This window comes from Caenorhabditis elegans, chromosome I, assembly GCF_000002985.6.
Source record: "Caenorhabditis elegans chromosome I".
Classification (NCBI taxonomy): Eukaryota; Metazoa; Nematoda; class Chromadorea; order Rhabditida; family Rhabditidae; genus Caenorhabditis; species Caenorhabditis elegans.
In genome coordinates this window covers 12,228,460-12,242,633 of record NC_003279.8, presented here as the reverse complement: position 1 = coordinate 12,242,633, position 14,174 = coordinate 12,228,460, and the positions used below count along the sequence as shown (strand labels likewise).

The window sequence follows — 14,174 nt, the reverse complement described above, 5'->3', positions numbered from 1 at the left end:
CCTTTCAGGCCGTCTCATTACGAAATTTAGTAGTTTTTGGTGATTTTGGCTCATTTTGATCCTAAAAAAAACGTCTCAACTTTCGCTATTTCGCATTGGAGCATCCTTTTATTTTAATCCAAAGAGCCAGGAATTTCCAGAATTTTAAGTTGTGAATACGAAAAAAATTTGTGTATCCATGTGTTCTGAACAGATCCAACAAGGAAGTCAACAGCAATGAATCCTTCTTTGTGAAATGTGTCAAGCGAAGATGCTTATCCCTCCATGTAGGATTCGACAAGGAAGTCAACAGCACAATGTTCAACAACATTTTACATTCTTCAGACAGTGCATATTCCCGCCCGACCAATTAACAATGCGGCAAGGGGGGCGTGGGGCGTGGTCGAGATCTGTGATTGGTCGGAGCTAAAACGTAAGTTTTTGGGAAATTTTCTAAATTAATATTTTTCTCTTGAAGTCTGTTTATCTTTTGATAAATGTAAGCTTAGTTTTTTGGGTGCTTGTTTAAGTTTCTGGCACCCAATTGTATCTGAAAAACTAAAAAATCATGTTTTTCGTATAGTTCTGCCAGTACAAATAGGAGGCAGAGGGCTTTTTCTGGTCGATGCACCATGTGCAAAATTGCTCTAATACCTTCCTCAATGTTTAATCTCTGTGCTCTCAAAAGAGCCGTAGCGCCATAATCTTGGCTTAAACTTTTCCTAGTTCTAAAAAGGTACTTGTTTCTTGTTGCGCATGGTTCGGAAGCACTAGATCTTTGCGGAGATGCTAACTTTCTGTGTAACTTTTCATTTAAAAACCAACAATAAAAAAACAAGAATTTATCTACAATGCTCCACAAACATCCTTCCAGACATGCCTAATATGCTCCAAGCCATGTGGTGTCAAGTGTTGAGATGATGTGAAGTAGGAGTATCCCATGTCGTCGAATATCCGGTACGATTCGGTGATTGAATTGTAGAAATCTGGCTTATAATCCAGAAGAACACATCGGCCATCACAGTCCGCCACAAGCTGGGAGTATCTGCGACGTGCCAGTTCATAGGAGGATCCGTCGATCAGTTGAGCATTGGATTGGCCAAGTCGTTTCTGAAAAAATTAAAATTTAAGAAAATATTTGGTTTCCAGATTTCAATCACTTACATCAATTTCCAGTGGAATCACACCTTCCTTCAACCAACGCGCGATAAGTTTTGTCTTATATGTGTCGTGTCTAGGTACTGCGTCGAGAATGTAAACTTTAAGCCGAGTACTTGCCACCAGCCCTAGAAGTTGCTTCTTCATAGTTTGATAAATTGGGTCTTCCTCGAAGTTTGTGATGTTTCCAGGGTTACCAACTGATATGTATCTGGAGCAGGTCTTAGGATTGTAACCAACTTTTTTTTTCCAAAGCTACCTTGAAATGATGAATAGATAGTCCGGCTTTTCCGCGTTAATCCTTTTTTGAAAATCTTCAAAATATTGAGGACATCCTGCGTTTTCGATAAGAGTCGGATACAACGCTTCACAGGCTGAAATTTATATTGGCATTTACTGGAAGTTATTGAAATTTGTCTGCTAACTTCCAGCTGATCCCTGAAGAATCGTATTCGCCTTTCTACCACATTCATCATGAATAAGGGCCCCGTGGTTTGCTGCCCAACTATTACCGATTACAGCGATTTTGTACTTTCCTGATGGTTCAAGGGACTGCAATATAAATATGAAGAACTCTATCACGAAAACTGAAATACCGTATGGTTGCACCACTCCAAAGGACCTGCAGTCTCGTAATTGCAATAGGATACCCACAAACTTTTCTGGTCGTTTAGATTCCATTGGTGATTCATTATGATTGCATCGTCGGTATTCATACTAGAATTGTGATTATTATTTTCTTCTCGATCAGGAATTAATTCATCTTTATTGATAAGGATGACGTTTAGAAAGAATAGGAATACAATAAGTAGTCCAATGCTAGTAGAGGAAAGCTTCAGGTACCACTTCTCGAAGAATTCAAAGACGATTATTGCAAGAATTATTGAAGAAAGTAATGAAAGGATGAGTACTGAAAAAGCCCTATTATCACTAAAGCGGCTACCAAAATTCAATTCCTCCAATCAAAAACTTACAATTCACGTCCCCATCGAAGGCAAGCTTCCAATAGGCGTAAATAGGCCAATGGATGAGATATAGGGAATATGAGATATCTCCTATGTATGTTAATATTTTGTTCGATAATATTAAATTACTGTCAGAGATTAGCATTAGGGCTCCAGTAGCCAGTGTTACCAGAGGTCTGAAATATGGAAATTTACATTAAAAGCAGCGGTAGGCTTAGGCTTAGGCTAGACACACCATAAGGCTCATTTTATCAAAATATTTAATTGATAACTCCCCCAAGATATTAAGTTTTCTCATCGGATAGCCCTGATTAGAAGCAAAGCCTCAGGTTGACAAACCTGACAAAATCCGTGTTCAATTGATACGGAATAATGCAGATTAAAATAATACTAATCAATGGGAAATATGATATTAAATGCAAAATGGAAGGCTTTTGAGCTTTTTGTGTATTGTTCTCCTCATCTTCGATTAGTTTATTACATTCTTCAATATTCTTTTCGGCTTCTGGGCTCTTTTTCGAATGACTGCTCAAAAGAAACACTATCATACCTGGAATTAGAATTAGTTAGTTTATAATAGCTTCCAAAGAAGTCAACTTGCCAATCAGAAACTGCCAGATTCTTGCAAAGACGCTGTTAAATGACGTATTACTTGGGGTGAAGAAGAAAAATGCATATGAAAGAAGTCCTGGAAGAGCTTAGGTTAGTCAGGTTCCAAAAGCTAGGGCTGACCTGTAAGGGCATAATACGCCAGCTGGAGCTTACCAGAAAGTTTTATAGCAAATAGAAATATAAATGGTACAAGAAAGTAAAACTGAACCTCTACTGATAACGACCAAGTGTGAGTGAAAATATCGACTGCTCTGGCTAGCTGAATATTTTCATATGGATCTATAGACTTTCTATCGGAGTTTTAAAAAAATTACCATTGTAAAATAGTCGTCTTGCACGGATTTTGGAGCATTCGACACAAAAAGCAGAGCACGCATCGCGGATTTTTGGTTCGTTTCTATAGAGGTGTCCGGGAAAATTGTGTAGAGGGAGATCATGGAGAGCAGGATGATGAGTAGGTAGAGAGGTAGGATTCTCTTGAACCTTTTCGAGTAGAATAATGTGATTAGAGTACAAGTTGGCTCATTTTCAGCTCGTTTCAGCAGCATGCACATGAGGAAGCCGGATAGGACAAAGAATCTGGAATGATTACACTAGTGCATGTGTAAAAAAAACGTAGAAAAAAATAAACATACTGATCAACTCCGAGGTATCCATTGGGAAACAGTGCAGGATAGAAATGAAATCCGAGTACTGATAAAATAGCGAGACCACGGATACCTTGTAAATCTAGACGCTTCGGTTTAGCTGCTACCGACATTTTTCACCGAATACGAAAAGTGTTAGGAATAGCTTGGAAGCAACCGAGGCAGGTCGGGAGATGGGGAGGAGGATAAGAAGCAGGAACGTTTCAAACGTTTCAAAATGCTTCGCTGCCAATGTAAAGATTTTCAAGATCTGAGGCCAGGTGTCTAATGAAAGGGTAGTTTGCATTGTTAACTTGATCCGGACTCAAATAAAAAGAAAGTTTTAGAGTTTAGGACATCACTCCCAGTGCTTTTGCAAAAAATTATTTGGACCAAAAAACTAAAAAAAGAAAAATCGAATTTATCAAAAAAAAAAACCAAAAAAAAAAAAAAAATCAAAACAACAGTAAAAAATTTTGTGTCCAAAAAATTAGAATTATCATTTTATACATAGCAAAAAATTTTCTAGTGATATAAAAAGTGTATCCTAAATGTTCATAAAAAATGGTATGAGAAACTCTAGTTCAGTTTTGGCATGCAGCTCTGGAAGTTCTGTAACTGTTTTTTATCTGCAATGCTGAACACATTTTAAAATACAAAAAATATATTTTCATAATGTTTTATCTCAGTAGAGTTTGTTTTCTTTGATTCTAGATTCGCCAAAGTCCAGTTTTACGGGGGAAAAACTAGTGTTTTCATGTAGGCGCCAAAACGACTGTCGCGCCTTCCTCGCGGCACCGAACCCGAAAAGTGTCGGGCGCATGGTATTAACACCAAGTCTTTGATTTCTCGTAATAATGAGGCGAGAAGCAGGCGTCAGGCCCTGAAACCGCGCCTACCTCCCATAGAAGCCCTTCGCACAACGTATCCTCAAAGATAACTGGTTTAAAAACATTGTAGCACATTTCTGATCTGATCTTTTTCAATCGTTTTTAATCTCCACGCATCTGTGGGTTTTGAGTTGTGTTACAAATAGTAAAATAATGATACAATTAATAAAACAAATGTTTATTTTTCTCATCCAAAATCTTCTTTTTAAGACGACTTTCCGAAAGCTTTCTATAAAAATAATCCAAAAATTGCTGATCGTTTTTGCCCGTGTGCCATGCAAGAACTCCTCGTGTGTCTTCATCAGTTAGCTGAAACATAATTATTTGAAAATTTCAAAATTTCTTCCAACAAAAAAAACTATACCGAATGATGATCTCCATAAATCTCCGGTAGGTGGATTCTAGGAATTTTACAGTCGTTGGCAAGGATCCCGTTGATCAATGCGTCCTCTATCTGAAGTATGGATCTGGCTCATGGAAAACTGTTGGAATACATTGTTACCGGAATAAAGATCCTATGCTTTGTTGCATTTAGGATTTTCTTTGCTGCATCTTGGGTGACTAGATAGAACAAGCCCCCGGTATATGGAGGAAACATGTCGCACCCATAGGTTGAATCAGGTACAAACCTGGGAATTTAGAAGTACATATTTATTGATCTTCCTACACAACACTTACCATCTATGTTCTTTATCACGATACACATATCCTCCCTCTGCAAAAAGCATTCCATATATGCTCTCCGAGCTTGGGTCTATCAAATTTTGTTCTAGCAATGGTAGAATCTTGTCAGGGAAGAACATAATGTCCTCGTCGATTTTACCGATGAGCTTGAACTCTGAAGCCTTGCTGGTTCCGTAGAGCAGAGTTGTTAGAGACTGAAAGTTCAAAGTTGAAACCTGCTTTCGCAGCGGCCGACACTTTTTGGGTCTCGCACTACAGAATAACATGGTGCATCGATCAGCAGCATTTCCTTTTTGCAATCTTACTCTTAAACTTTTTGATAAAGCCTAAACTGTCAAACGTATTGATGCACCATGACAAAAGACTAGTCTAGACTAGTTTATTTATTTTTGTATTTTTGTATGTTCAAAGTATTTTTCTATGAGTTTCTAATTCAAATTTAAGAAAAATATTTACAAGTTTATCGTTGCACCATGTTCAAAAAATAGGCCACGCCAACTCACCTTAAACGGCAACTCCTCATATGTATCCTTCAAATCTACCACAACCATATCCCCATAGATCCTTGCCTCCTCCATCACAACCTTCCTCATTCTCGAGTCATCCCCATCTGTCATCCCAACTAGGAAAAGGGCTTTCATCCTTCCATCTTTTATTATTTCACTGTTCTCCGGGTTCATCCAAGTCTTCCTCAAAACATTCCGCCTGGCAAAGCTATCCGTCCTTGAAGCGACTATCATAAGGATCTCCGAGCTCATGGAGTTTTGAAATTTGGGTAGGTAAAGCCAGCTGTGGGTTTTCTGGATGTCAGCAAAAGATATGGTGAAGCTGGAGCCAAAGTCTTTGGTTTCAGGGACACTTGAGTCTGGAAACTTATGTATTTGCTGAAAATTTTAGAATCTCGTGACTTACTGAATATTCGTCCACTTTTCATACAATTGGTCAGTGCTAGTTTGTGTTCCTCGTGTTCTTTTTGTAGATTTTTATCAATCTGGTAATTAAGGAGACCTGAAATAGATTTCAGCACTGGAATATGATTTTTTATAGAATTTTTGCGGGTTTTTGCTTGAAATACATAAATTTGCCCCGACAGATCATATTCCAAAATAATGTTGGCCAAGAGAGATCAAATTTTGGTATGTCTAAAATATGTGAAAGTTTTGGCGGGAAATCAAATATTTATTTTTCTGAAAATTTAGGCGGGTATCCAAAATTTGGTATTTTTGCCATTTTTGGCAGGAAATCCAAGATTGGTATTTCTGAACTTTTTGTCGGGAATTTAATTTTTGATATTTTTGAAAATATTTGGCGAGGATTCAAATATTTATTTTTCGAAAATCAAAATTTTGTATTCTGAAGTTTTTGGAGGGATTTCAATTTCCGGTATATCTGAAATTTTTCTTAAAAAATTTAGTGAGAATTCAGGTTTTGATATTTTTGCCATTTTGGCATTTTGGCGGGAACTCAAATACTTTTTTCTAAAAATTTTGGCAGAAAATCAAAAATTGGTATTCCTGAATTGGTATTCGTTTTGAAAAATTTTGGTGAGAAATTTTTTTGAGCAATTTTCAACACACCTACACAAAAATCTAGAGCTCTAAACTCCTTCTAAAAAAATTATAACTTACAAATAATCACAATAATAATCAAAACTGCCGCAACCCGATACCGATGACGCATTGGCAAATAAGAATAGGAAAATTAATTTTTTTTGGAGGGAAATCTCCATTTCGATGCACTTGATGATTTTTCAGTGAGAGAAAGAGAATAAGATCTGGATATTCGATAAAAATTCTGGATCCACTGGGCTTTGAGACGTTCTTTCGCGTGAAAGATTGGCATCTTTGCCAGTGTATACGCGGTGAAAATCGGCACGGGATGGATATCTATAGCTGAATTTTTTTTGAAAAAAAAAATCGATGAATATTCAGTAGCGCGTGGAATTTTGAAATTAGGATTTTTTGGTAAATTTGTTTAAACAAATGATATTTGAATTTCAGTCAATTTTTACTGAAAAATAAAAATTATTTTCCTACCAAATCTTTTTTAGAAAAATTAGTTCTTGTTTTATAGGCACGTAAATATATGCATTTTCTAAATATAAGCTTCCGGTCAAGCTAGCATATTTTATTTGGTATTTTCTGGTGTATTTGTCCATGTAGAACAGTTTTATTTAAAAAAAAAAGAAGCGCTTCATATGATTTGGCGTACTTTTGATTTTTTGAAAAAATCATTTTTTGGTTATTTTCTGCAATTTTTAAAATATGTTCCGGATTAGCTAGCGTACTTTGTTTGGTATTTTTTGATAAATCCGATAATGCTGAACAGTTTCATAAAATAAAAAAGAAGCACTCCTATGATTTTGCCGTAGTTTTAAATTTTTGGAAAAAAAATTTTTAATTAATATTTGCAATTTTTTTAAAATAACCTTCCGATCAAACTAGCATACTTTCGGTATTTTCTGGTAAGATTGACCATGCTGAACAGTTTTGTCCGTAATTGATGAATTTCTGAAGATGAAAAAATATTTGCCCGTAATTTATAAACATCTAATAAAAAAAAATGTAAATCGTGTTGAAATAAAATTATCGGCAATTTAAGAAACAGGAAAACTTTTTTTTAAAGTCAAGTGACATTTATTTCTTGTAATCGCAATTTTTCTTTAAACTGCTGTGAGCTCATAGTTTTGTAGTAAAGATCTTTGTACTCCGGATCATTTAGCGGGCTATGCCATGCAAAAACCAAATCAGTTCCCTTCTCTTGGCCCAAATTTATCCGGTGAAGCTGTACTCTGCTCACATCAGTATCATCAGCCAGAACTCCAGTGATGAGGGTATCTTCGATCTGAAAGTGACCAAAATTAATGAAGACAATATCAAGTTGTTTTTAGCTAGTTCAAATGAAAAAAAAAACCGGAATTAACAGAATCAGCCAACTTTTTTGTTGGCTATTATTTCAGATAGGTAGCTAATTTAGTTAATTACCTTGTGAAAATTTCTATGTTTTGAAGCTTCTAGTAATCGTAAAGCAGCACTTCTTGTCACCAAGTAGAATGGACCAGCAAGATAGAAAGCGTACCTCGTGCATCCAAACGAAATCAGAGAATTTCGTCTGAAATTGTACTTTAAAAATCTGGAAAAAAAAACTTTTTTTTGTTTTAAAACTGTTTAATTTGGTTTAGGTGAACTTGCCGACTCCCAGCTCCCTAAATTTCGGCTGACGATTAAAAAAATCGGGTAATTGAAGAATTTGATACCTATTTAAACACGTAGTGTCAGGATGTCCCATTACGGTTTGATCTACAAAAATGCGGGAATTTTTTCTCCAAAAAAAAGTGACGTCAGCACGTTCTTAATCATTCGAAATGTCTGCGTCTAAGTTCTCGCGATTTTCGTAGATCTACGTAGATCAAACCGACATGGGAAATTTTGACACCACGTGTGTAAAATCAATCAAGTCTTGCGTAGAGCTTCATGACTCTTGAGTACTTTAGAGAAATCAGCACCTACCATGTGGTGAGCTACCTGGCCAGGACCACCTTTGAATTTCAGAGTTCACCGGGCTCACCTACCGTTTGCAGCAGTTGGACACAATCGGCACTCCAGCTTCGGCAATTTTTCCATAAACACTTGCACTTGTCACGTTAATCATAGAATTTTCGTTTTTTATAGTCGATAAGAATAAATTCGGAAAGAAGAGAACATCTCCGTCAATTTTTCCAATTAGCTGGGCTGACGGGACTTTGGAGACCCCGAAGAGAAGCAGCGTCAGGGTCTGTAATCATTAGTTAGAGGTTATTGGGTTGCAGAAGATAGAGCCAGTCTATAGAGCCAGTCTTGAAAGTTCCAAAAATTTTACCGCGAAATTCAAGTTCTGATTCCAACTTTGATCTACTACGAGACTTGGTCAGTATCCCAGCTTTAAACTAACTTTAAACGATAATTTGGAATACCGATCTTCCATAGATGTCACTACAATGTCCCCAAACAATTTTGCTTCCGCCATCACAACTTCTTTAATTTTTCCGTCCATATTAGCACCTAATCCAATCAGAAACAAGTATTTTATCTCATTTTCCTGACTCATCCACGTATGCCTTATAACATTTCTTCTAGAAAAGTCGTCAGGCCTCGATAGGACGATCAATAAGATTTCAGGAGAACCGCTTATTTTTGGAATATGGATCCATTTGAATGTGCTCTGGACGTCGGAAAATGAAATTTGATAAGAATTTCCATAATCGGCGGTTGAGTTTATTTGGGAGCCTGGAATTTCAGAACCATTTTGCACAAGTGTTAATCAATTGCGTTTTTTAAACGAAAATGTGTAAAGAATGTTATTGGAACTTTTCTGAGAGAATTGGCAATTTTTTTCTTAGAAATTGAGATTTATTTCCGATTCATTTTGATTTCATTCTTTCATAAAAACCCAAGTTTAAATAAATTTTTTATGTTTGGTCCCAAATTTTCAAAAAAAAATTCAAAATTGTCTGAAACTTGCTCAACGTTTTTTACTATTAGTTAAACAATATGAGCAAGCAACAATATGCTGTGAATTTTCTGAAAATTTCTGAAAAATCGAAGAAGTTTCATAAATTTTAGTACAAAATCTGTTTCGGTAAAACTAAAGTTGTTCGAAATTTGATTTTTATTAGAAAATTATATTTTCAAAGTAAATTTTGTGTGCTTTTAAATGAAAACAAATAACTGATTGTGAATTTGGAATATATTATATTATTAAAAATATTGGATTTTTTAAAGAATTTTAAAGAAAATTTAAACTTATTGAATACATTTAAAATCTCAGAATGCTGGCAAAAAAACTCACTTTCATACCATTCCCTCTGTAGACACATTTGATCTTCTTCAATTAAAAATTCCATGGTTCTCTGAGAATCTTAACATTTCAGCACAATTTTCAAATGTAAGAAATTCAAAAACTCACAATATCGGTAAGCAAGCAGTGAAGCCAGAATGGCTACGGTAATTAAAATTTTACGAGCTTTCATTAGTGGGAATTTAGCAATCAGATTTGAAACCGAAAACTCATGGATTCAAACAATTCAACAATGAAAAAGGAAACAAATTCACGTGTAAAGAGAGTGGGAGAGTGAGAGAGATGCAGAGAAAGTGCAAATACGAAAGGGGCAATGATAAAGAAGAGAGCAACTGATAAGAAAGTATTTTTCTCTAACTATCTATTTTTCTAACCTGAAGTCCAATTTGGTTCCTACAGTGCGCCCAACTGCTATGGGACACCCCCTAATTTCTGTGGTTTTAGGCATTTCTGAATTTTTTGCGGATTAATAATACTAGAGTTGGGTTCATCATACTAAAAAAGTCTGTAACTGCACTTTTATCATGATACCTCAAATATTAAGGTTCGTTCAAAATAAAATAGATAATTTCAAATGTTTGGTCGTTAGCAGATTTATTATCACGTATTTAAGTTGAGCAAAAAAACATTTTCAGAGAGAAAAAAATTGTTCATCATCTTCCGAGTCTTCCTGCGTTACATCAAGCTCTAGTTCTTCCTCTTCTTTGCCATTGGAGTCATCATCCAATTCTTCATCTCTCCCAATTATATCAAAAGAATCTTCATCGGATTCTTCAATTATTTTGTCTTCCACTAACTTTTCCGCTTCATCACTCATTCTGGGCTCATTCTCGGACTCTTCTAAGTCTTCATGCTCATCTCTGAATTTTTGATAGATAACTAGGTCCTTAACTGGAGCTTCTTTTGAGCTCAGCGATTCTCGAGCTTCCGATTTTTTGAAAGTTTCTGAGAGCCTTGGCTCAATTGAGGACTCTCCTTCCTGATCTTCATCGTCCAAGTCCTCGTCAGAACTATCTTCTTCTTCACCTTCCACGTAAGACTCGTCGTCATCATCCTCCTCTTCATCACCTCTGATCTCCAACTCCCCAAATTTAATGAGATCCTTGTTGGTCCCTTCTGAACTCTCCTTCCGACCTGAGATCCCACTCGAGCTGAACATCTGCTTCAGCTTTTCCGCCGTCTCGTTCAACAGTGCACAGGCACCAGTCGAAATATCGTCGACAGTCAAGTTTTCATTTTGAAGGAAACTGTTCATATTCCCTAGGCATTCTTCGAGAACTCTCAAGAGCTGAGATCTTTCGTGGAAATCCTTGTGTCTTACAACTTCATCGACCAGTTGGTCAAAATTTTCAATACAATTGTTTAAGGCTTCTGAGAGATTCGGATTCGGTGAGTCTTGCCCAAGTTCAGAATCGGAGGTTTCACTTTCATAATCTGTTTCGTCTTCAGAATCGGTTTCCGGCTCATTATTCTCAGCAATCTGAAAAAAAACATTGTCTTGTTAAATTTAAACACAAAAATAAAAGTCGGAAGTTTAAGACGGAACCCACATTCGAGACCGCAGGCTACTACTAATTCGGCATATGCCTTTTTTACGTGGTTTCAGGCTGTCACGTGGTGTCAGAGTGTCTCATTTCGGCTTGATCTACCCAGATCTACAAAAATGCGGGAGAAAAGACGCAGAGTTCTCAACTGATATAGCTTGGTTAGGAATGCGCTGACGTCACATTTTTGGACAAAAAATTCCAGCATTTTTGTAGATCAAACCGTAATGGTACAGTCCAGCACTACGTGGGCTGTCGCATCGCTCCACTTCACACGAAAGGCGGGAAAATATTATTTGAAAATTTGTGACGTCACAGCGTATTTCGAATAAAAGCGTCGATTTGTGTGAAATTTGTATATAAATAATATCTACCATTCATATAAATGGTAGATCAAAGCTGTTATAAGCTTAAAATTTAGCAAAAATTTGCACAAAAATTGCACAAACTCACGTTTTCTCCATACATTCGATTCCATCTCATGCACTCCGAGCATCCCAAATGTGCAACAAAAAGCGGCTCACGTTCATTGGACTCATCAAAAACGAAGGGACGAATGATATTGTTACTATCAATCACAATTGTAATCTTCTTTTGAGTTTCATTACAGTATTTTGTGAAGAATCGTGGACTAGATGGGGCAATGGGTCTAAAAATTACAATTTTATAAAGAATTTGGGGAAAAAACGGGTTTAAAACTCACTTGAAATAGTCTTCGTATCCCAGAGATTTGAAGAAAGATTGGAGAAACGAGAGCATTGTTGAATAAAAGAATAACCGACTTCACTGGGTAAGAGCTAATTAACTAAAGAACTAAATAACCATCTTTTTTAGGCATCTGGAAAAAAACGTATTACAGTCTAGGTCTCTCGTTACCCAGTGCTATTTCGACGCGCCTGTTGATCAAGTGTAGTTTGCGCGTCTGAAAAATCTTGTACAGGCGATCTAGGAAAAAGGAGGTCATCTGGGACCCATGTAGTGCAATATGACGTCACTTGGGTTTCTGGGAAGAAGGGTTAAAGGGAACAATATAATTGAGAAGAGAACGTATGTATGTATTAAGGAAACACAAAATGCTGAGAATGCGTATTGCACAACATATTTGACGCTCAAAATATCTCGTAGCGAAAACTACAGTAATTGATTACTGTTGTGCTCGTGTCGATTTACGGGCTTGATCGATACAGTAGTCATTTAACGAGTTACTGTAGTTTTCGCTACGAGATATTTTGCGCTTCAAATATGTTGTGCAATACGCATTTTCAGAATTTGCTGTTCCCCTAACAACTCATGTAAATATTGAATTATAGCTTTTGCAGATTTGAGAGACAAGTTTGGAAAAATGCTTGGCTCACCGTAAATTACTGTAACTTTGAAACCGTTGAAGGTTCAACAATGTGTCATATTAATACAATTTAGCTGTAATACATAATTTTTAGTAAAATTCCAGATTTTTTAAGTTATCACCGCTCAAAGTTACAAAAAAAAGTCATTTTTTCAAGTTTTTTCTCGGAGTTTTTCATCACACCTACAAGCATTATAGGTACCTTCATATACCCAAAAACCTCCTGATCCATCAATTCATTAAGACCCCAAAAACCCCCCGAAACTCTGCCATATTATTGTGTACTCAATCTTTAATGTGCTCATTTTGCTCATTTATAATGTTCCGTGAAGCGCCTAATGCACCGCTGTGACCATTCATTATTAGCTTTGCTATGTTATTACTCAATCCCCTCCCTACTTTTAGGTTGAAAATATTTGGTTTTTTAAAAGTTATTTTCAGGACTAAAAGGTGGAAAAAGAAGAAGTTAGGATAGTAGAGTTAAACTAACAATTAGCGATTTCCGTTCTCGCGAGGCATGAAGACATATAGGGGCAGCAGTCGTTTAGTATTTGGGCTCAATTTTCTAGAATGCACGCATTTCTCTTATTTTTGTCTCTGCAAAAAACATCGTCTAGCAGCGAGTGGTTTCGATCCACCGACCTCTGGGTTATGGGCCCAGCACGCTTCCACTGCGCCACGCTGCTGCAATTTTCCACCTGTCTTGAGGGTCATCATGTATTCTAGTAGAATGACGTCAGAGATCAAGAGGAGATGTAACCAAAAAAGGGTGGCAGGTGGTCTAGTGGCCTCTGTTTCTCTGTGGAACAAATCCTAATATCAAATTTTTTTTTCAAACCAAAGTTCCGTAATGTGTGTCCGAGACATAAAGGAAAAGACTCCTAGTTTAGGGGGTGGGAGGAGTGCAAATTACATTCCATTTTGCCTTTCTTTCACTCTAGTATTCCAAAATCCCGCCGTCCTTTCCCTTTTCCTAGTAGCAACAGCTATTGTTATTTCTGGTGTTGGCTGCTGTTGCATATTGGTTATTATTAGGCCTGGCAAAACTTTTTGCACACAGAGGCTGCTCCTCACGGGGTGGAAATTAGTATGGTTTATCCGTTTACTTCAAACGGCATAACTTCAAATGATGTTTAGGTAAAATTGTTCTAAACTTATTTTCTGAAAGGGTAATATGTAAAGTTGTTTTTGGTATATTGTTAGTAAATTAATCATACATATATTTTGGGATATATGTAGGTTTTTACCAATAATATTTAATTTTGCACTGAAAAGTTTGAACTACATTATCACAAACTGTAGTGAAGATTGTGAATTTCAATATTGAGTATGGCGCGTAATGCGGTCGCCGGCGCCGCAGTGTGTGCGCCGCTAGTTCTAAAAGTAGTTATTTGGAAGCGGCCGACACGTTCGAGGTTCCGCAGTTTGGCGTGAAACGAGTAGCTTGGCGTGTGCGCAAGTTTTTGCGAAAAGTATTTTGGAAGCGGCCGACACGTTCGGGGCTCCGCGCCGCACTATACATTTTGACGCATACG

At 36.8% G+C, this 14,174-nt stretch overlaps 4 protein-coding genes and 1 non-coding gene across 6 annotated transcripts; all 5 read right to left on the bottom strand.

The window, feature by feature from the left end:
- Positions 1-825: 825 nt before the first annotated feature.
- oac-16 (Acyl_transf_3 domain-containing protein) lies at positions 826-3,474 on the bottom strand (the record flags this gene model as incomplete). Its single annotated transcript, NM_060688.2, has 11 exons — positions 826-1,089; positions 1,144-1,348; positions 1,397-1,511; positions 1,563-1,689; positions 1,734-2,047; positions 2,112-2,278; positions 2,442-2,652; positions 2,704-2,790; positions 2,835-2,973; positions 3,029-3,293; positions 3,350-3,474. The coding sequence occupies 11 exons, from the start codon at positions 3,472-3,474 to the stop codon at positions 826-828; spliced, it is 2,019 nt and encodes a 672-aa protein (NP_493089.2).
- A 907-nt stretch (positions 3,475-4,381) lies between these two features.
- On the bottom strand, positions 4,382-6,616 carry F14B6.4 (Hexosyltransferase). The gene is made up of 7 exons (NM_060687.4): positions 6,543-6,616; positions 5,827-5,922; positions 5,418-5,779; positions 4,909-5,108; positions 4,733-4,859; positions 4,595-4,684; positions 4,382-4,539 (listed from the first exon to the last, which is right to left on the bottom strand). The coding sequence occupies exons 1-7, from the start codon at positions 6,592-6,594 to the stop codon at positions 4,393-4,395; spliced, it is 1,074 nt and encodes a 357-aa protein (NP_493088.2). The 5' UTR covers positions 6,595-6,616; the 3' UTR covers positions 4,382-4,392.
- An 824-nt stretch (positions 6,617-7,440) lies between these two features.
- On the bottom strand, positions 7,441-9,922 carry F14B6.6 (Hexosyltransferase; the record flags this gene model as incomplete). 2 transcript variants are annotated; one of them, NM_001025937.4, is made up of 6 exons in its annotated part: positions 7,441-7,758; positions 7,899-8,046; positions 8,486-8,688; positions 8,845-9,179; positions 9,742-9,810; positions 9,859-9,922. In NM_001025937.4, 6 exons carry the CDS (start codon positions 9,920-9,922, stop codon positions 7,540-7,542), a joined length of 1,038 nt encoding a protein of 345 aa, NP_001021108.1. In that variant the 3' UTR covers positions 7,441-7,539. The 2 variants fall into 2 exon arrangements, 1 of the variants encoding a protein (NP_001021108.1); NR_002342.1 differs by lacking the exon at positions 8,845-9,179 and having other exon boundaries at positions 7,540-7,758.
- A 408-nt stretch (positions 9,923-10,330) lies between these two features.
- F14B6.3 (uncharacterized protein) lies at positions 10,331-12,216 on the bottom strand. Its single transcript, NM_060685.6, has 3 exons — positions 11,998-12,216; positions 11,748-11,943; positions 10,331-11,230 (listed from the first exon to the last, which is right to left on the bottom strand). The coding sequence occupies exons 1-3, from the start codon at positions 12,051-12,053 to the stop codon at positions 10,382-10,384; spliced, it is 1,101 nt and encodes a 366-aa protein (NP_493086.1). The 5' UTR covers positions 12,054-12,216; the 3' UTR covers positions 10,331-10,381.
- A 1,037-nt stretch (positions 12,217-13,253) lies between these two features.
- Positions 13,254-13,325, bottom strand: F14B6.t1. The gene has a single exon. It is a non-coding gene; the product is annotated as a tRNA-Met (tRNA).
- Positions 13,326-14,174: the final 849 nt, after the last annotated feature.

What these genes read in the sequence shown, in the direction of transcription:
- F14B6.3 (NM_060685.6), bottom strand. Translation starts at nt 12,053, where the DNA reads ATGCTCTCGTTTCTCCAATCTTTCTTCAAATCTCTGGGATACGAAGAC. An exon ending in GGATACGAAGACTATTTCAA is followed by an intron (nt 11,944 to 11,997) that starts GTGAGTTTTAAA and finishes TGTAATTTTTAG; the next exon opens with ACCCATTGCCCCATCTAGTC. An exon ending in ATCGAATGTATGGAGAAAAC is followed by an intron (nt 11,231 to 11,747) that starts GTGAGTTTGTGC and finishes GTTTTTTTTCAG; the next exon opens with ATTGCTGAGAATAATGAGCC.
- F14B6.4 (NM_060687.4), bottom strand. Translation starts at nt 6,594, where the DNA reads ATGCGTCATCGGTATCGGGTTGCGGCAGTTTTGATTATTATTGTGATT. An exon ending in GATTATTATTGTGATTATTT is followed by an intron (nt 5,923 to 6,542) that starts GTAAGTTATAAT and finishes AATCTATTTCAG; the next exon opens with GTCTCCTTAATTACCAGATT. An exon ending in CGTGATAAAGAACATAGATG is followed by an intron (nt 4,860 to 4,908) that starts GTAAGTGTTGTG and finishes CTAAATTCCCAG; the next exon opens with GTTTGTACCTGATTCAACCT.